This window comes from Echeneis naucrates, chromosome 10, assembly GCF_900963305.1.
Source record: "Echeneis naucrates chromosome 10, fEcheNa1.1, whole genome shotgun sequence".
NCBI lineage: Eukaryota > Metazoa > Chordata > Actinopteri > Carangiformes > Echeneidae > Echeneis > Echeneis naucrates.
The window spans coordinates 11,907,214-11,911,997 of NC_042520.1; the positions used below are offsets into that span (position 1 = coordinate 11,907,214).

Here is a 4,784-nt window from a genome sequence, read left to right on the forward strand (position 1 = left end):
AATTATGAAATTAGATCATCAGCATTACATCAATAAAATAAATGTTCCACGCTTTGTCTCTGAGACATTTTGTACTATTTTAATGCTGTCGCTGAGCATCTCCAAGAGTTGGAGCTCTGACTCGTTTGAGTCGATGTGGAAATGTAGCTGGACGAACAGCATATTTATTTTTGATTCATGTTTTTTTTTTTTTTTTTTACAGTACCTGAGTCGGTCGTCTCTCTTATCGCGAGACTTGAAACATGATCGCAACACAGACACCAACCTGCTACTTGGACGACGAGTTAATACATCCTCTGCTGTGGCTGTTTTCTCGGATTTAATGTCAACCCAGTGAAGACATTCAGGCACCGACTGCGAGGAGTCACTGCCGACCCGCGTCTGTATTTGTTGTGTTTGTATTCACATGGCCATTTTGTGTACTGGCTTTAAATGGCTACGCTTCATTGGTTCCTTGTTTACACGTTAGCTGGGTTAGCTAGCACACATTGAAACGCCGCGTTGTTTATTTACAACTGGTTTTGTCGGATTTAACCAAAAGTTGGCGATGTTTGCGTTTTCATACAATGCAACCCGGCTTTCTGTATTGTACCACATTGCTTGGCATCAATGAGTACAGGAATAGCGTTAGCTTTGAAACTAAAGCCAATTGCACCACTTCGTTATTGATAGCGCAAAGCACTATCAAGGACATTTAACTAAAAGGAGATTAGGTTATAAAATGAAATTACTGCGATAGATGGAGATTAGAAATAGCGTGATTACTTAGCATGGCTTCATCTCATGGCAGCTCATAAATGCCAGGGCAGAGGTGTGTACAGTGTTAGCCACATCGACCCTCTGAAGGCCAGACCCAGAACAAGCACAGGGCTGTGAATCAGTCTCCGGCATCCAGACACCATCACCGGAACAAAGGGCAATGGAGTCTGCCAGGAGCGCTTTCCACGCGCAGCTGGCCACCGTCATGGACTCGCTGCTGGCAGCCGCCGTCTGCGAGATCGCCAAGATTTTCGAGAGTAGTCTGTGTGAGCAGCAGGCGGAGCTGGTGCTGAAAGCGGAGGAGATCTCCGTCCTGCGAGGCAAGCTGGAGAAGGTCGAGAGGAGGCAGAAGGCGAAGGGCGGAGGGAGCGACGAGGGAGAGATGTCATCTGGAAACAGAGAGGGCAGCACAGGACCAGGTACAGAAACACCCAGTGTGCTCAGTCTCTGGTGAAGCCCTTATCTAATTTTGTTATTCATTTGGTGTATCTGTTTGCTCGGCCCCCTTTTTTCATTAGTATGGACCTTTTTGTTTGTTTAAAATAACGTGTCTCTGTTGTACAACGATGAAATCTCACTGAAATTCTCCACTATGAATTAATATAACTGCTCGTTTGACCTTTTTCCATGTGACATTTTTCAGAAGCACTGGTCATATGTTGTCTTTAAAACTAAACTTGACCTCAGGTGTGTCTTAATTCATCTACACAGAGTTGAGCTATTTTTCTAAATTATATAGAAATCCTGGCTGTAACACTTCTTTACAAATACATACAAAAAAAAAAGCACAAGCATATTTTTCCTTTCTTGTTGCAGACCCTAAATTTGCATTGTGTTACAAAAGGTCCTATAAAAATACAGCTTATTCATTCACTATTGAACTACCATCAGAGATAGCTGATACACTGACCAGCTACCCTTTTCTTGGACAGGAATGAATGGGGGAAAGGACATGTCTTCTCAAGAAGACCCTGTGAAAGGACTCGGTGGACTGAAAGAGGAGATCACAGGCCAGGACGGTGCTTCAGTAAAGCATGAGGTCAGGCCCCATCCTGCCTCTCTCTGATTCAGTAGTTGAATGTACACTGGGCTAGTTAGCCAGCCAATACAAAGTGACATTTGGACCATACCTTATAGTTATAGACATGATTTTTTTATCTACTCTTCACAGCATGCTGGATCACAGTCTGCCTTGGGGTCTGTTGCAGTCCAAACCACAGAGGGAAGCCTTCCTTCGGGCGACCAGAGGCCAGCTGATAATCTGTCTGCCACACAAGCCAAGACCAAATGTAAGAGAGCACCAAAAATCTTTCCCTGCTGTTTAGCATTTTTCCATATTAGAGCAAGATGACCTTGCTTAGTGTGTATACAATATTTATTAAAGGAGGTAAGAGGAAAGAGTGTCAATTTCCCTTCTCTTAATTTTTCATGCAGTGTCTCATTGGGATCAGAGCAGCCGCAGTGCAGACCACAGACCCCTCCAGGATATAGTCCCCATCCCTTTTCTTTCCATATCTCAGAGTGGACGTTGTTCCCCAAGGCCTGACCCAAACCTAGCTCAATCAGGGGAGTGGTTACCAGGGTTGGATGCAACTCGAGGTGAGGTGTCTGGTCTGGAGAATCTGCAGGCAGATGGCACCAACGGCTCCGGCCCAGCTAGAAGCAGCATTGGCACAGATACACCCTGCTTCCGACCTGGCTTTGGCTCCGATGAGACCAGCAATGAAGATGATGATAGCTCTTTCCCTTTCCTGGACCAGGAGCCTGAAAACCAGAACTCCAGTCATAACTCAGTGCAGGGCCAGGGGGTTGGGCAGCGGGCAGCTCGTCAGGATCCACCTCAAGCTCCCTCTGGTGAAACACCATGGAGGCACAGAGACGACAGGGTTGGGAGAAGCCCAGTCAACCATACACGGCGGGTCACAACATTTGGCAACAGAGACCCTCTTCGACCACAATCCAATTCACAGTCGCTCACACTAAGGCACGCAAACACCCTCAGCCACCCTCCACCAGGAGCTGGAGGGAATGGGCGTCCTTACACCTGCCCATACTGTGCCAAGTGTTTTACTTACCCCTCTCACCAGCGAAGACACCTGCTGCGCCACACAGGAGTCAGACTGCATCCCTGTCAGTTCTGTGACAAGAGCTTCCTTACTCCATCTGAGCTGACTGTCCACACTCGCACACATACAGGGGAGCGGCCATTTGGCTGTGCTCAGTGTGGGAAACGTTTTGCCCGCAGTGGCAACTTGAGAGCTCACCAACGGGATGTTCACATGGGGAAAAGGCCCTTTGCTTGCACGGAATGTGGAAAGAGATTTGCCCACAGGGGGAACCTTAGGGTGCACAATCACAGAGTCCACCAAGGAGATCCGTACTACATGGAAGACCAGCAGGAGCCTGATATCGGCCCTAATCCCATTTGAAAACATTATTTAAAAAGGGTTCTGCACTTTATTTATTTATTTTTATTCTTCTGCAAAAATGACCCGAGGAACTTGTTTCAGGGCTGTCTATTGCTAACTAAATCGCTAAAACTAAACACTACAAACCATTTGAAAGAATTGACGCTTTTTTTTGTTTGTTTTTTTTATATTTAATGTGCGCGAACCATAAAATCAACCCCCAACAAATTTGCATTTTTAAACAATGAAGCACCAGATCAAGGTTAACTTTAATTCAGTTCCTCATTATGGTGTCAGAGTTGGGGCTCACACTAAAAGGGAGGGATTTGCATTTAACTTGATGAATAATCAATAAATAATTAACAAACAGCCAACAAGAAACAAATTGATGTTGTAAAAAGCAAACCATTTCCTCCAGAATAACCCTTCATTGGTCTTCTTCCTTATTAGTACAAAGTCACTGTAAATCTGAGTACCATTTCAATGCTTGATGTTAAAAAAAAAAACTAACTATAAAATTATGTGTTTCATAAAGCCAGTAAAGAAATTCTTTATTAGATTTTGACATGTGGCATGCAGCTATAGGATAGCACGTCTCTTTCTTCAAAGTAGTGCTTACCTACTGTCCATCTCCTTAAACTTTTATTTACACTGTACTTTAAAATAGGAACATTATTGCAACAAGTAAATAGCAGTGTTTTTAAAGGAAAAATGTGCTTTTCCATTATGTTTTCATCAAAGTAAAAATAAATAACATGTTCATTCTATTTGTTCTCTTCTGTGTGAGACATGAGTGTGCTGTTCACTGATGCCTAAGATTGCTGCAACACTGTTTTCCCAGACACCAGGGGGCAATGTAAACATACAAAATATTCATATAAATTGCTTTGGCCAGCTTTGTAAACAGATAATTGAAATTGAGTGTTTCTGTTCGCATGTTTTACTGTGTGCTGTCTACGGTATGATCGTACCATCAAACTTTTGGTTCAGTCATTTACCTGCACGAAGTCTTAATTCCTGTCCTGCACTTTGGTTTATATGCAACTCTGTTTAAAAAGCATGGGAAGTATCATGAGTAATCATCAACTACTTTGACAGTTTTGGTTTATCTTTCATTTGGGTAAGACTCTCACACAATATTCACATTGATTGCTGTAAGCTGAATCATGTGTCCCTGCACTTGAGGGGGACAAAATGAAGTGTCGTGCTGTGTGGAAAAAAAAAAGTGAATAAAATGAAAGAAATGAATTTCAGTTGAAACCAATATGAGACTTTAGCAGTCTGTGTTGGTCAGAAAAAAGTTGCATATGCCAAAGTTAGAGTTAATATCCCTGCACAGCAGCCCTTAACACTGTAGACACAAAGAAAACTTTTTGAAAATACCTATCAAAGTGGTTAACTCAGACTGCTCAAGTTTCATATCATCACTGTCTAAATATGAAGATAATGAAGATAAACCCTTTCATCTGAAGAGCAATGATTTTGGGCTTGGCTGAACTTTAGAGTTTAAAAGAACAATGGCTGATTTTGGTCACCTTTGAATGTGAGGGCCTGCATAAAGATAACTTGAGTGTGTACGATGTGGTGGGGTGGACAACATTTGTTCCTGTCTCTCTT

The 4,784-nt window shown here is 43.0% G+C and overlaps 1 protein-coding gene across 1 annotated transcript; it reads left to right on the forward strand.

Moving 5' to 3' along the window:
- Nucleotides 1-241: 241 nt before the first annotated feature.
- On the forward strand, nt 242-4,264 carry LOC115049522 (zinc finger protein 13-like). The gene is made up of 4 exons (XM_029511795.1): nt 242-1,178; nt 1,692-1,798; nt 1,931-2,048; nt 2,194-4,264. The coding sequence occupies exons 1-4, from the start codon at nt 920-922 to the stop codon at nt 3,186-3,188; spliced, it is 1,479 nt and encodes a 492-aa protein (XP_029367655.1). The 5' UTR covers nt 242-919; the 3' UTR covers nt 3,189-4,264.
- Nucleotides 4,265-4,784: the final 520 nt, after the last annotated feature.

Coding starts and splice junctions, on each gene's coding strand:
- LOC115049522 (XM_029511795.1), top strand. CDS start 920: ATGGAGTCTGCCAGGAGCGCTTTCCACGCGCAGCTGGCCACCGTCATG. Junction 1,179..1,691: donor AGAGGGCAGCACAGGACCAG/GTACAGAAACAC, acceptor TTTCTTGGACAG/GAATGAATGGGGGAAAGGAC. Junction 2,049..2,193: donor CACACAAGCCAAGACCAAAT/GTAAGAGAGCAC, acceptor TTTTTCATGCAG/TGTCTCATTGGGATCAGAGC.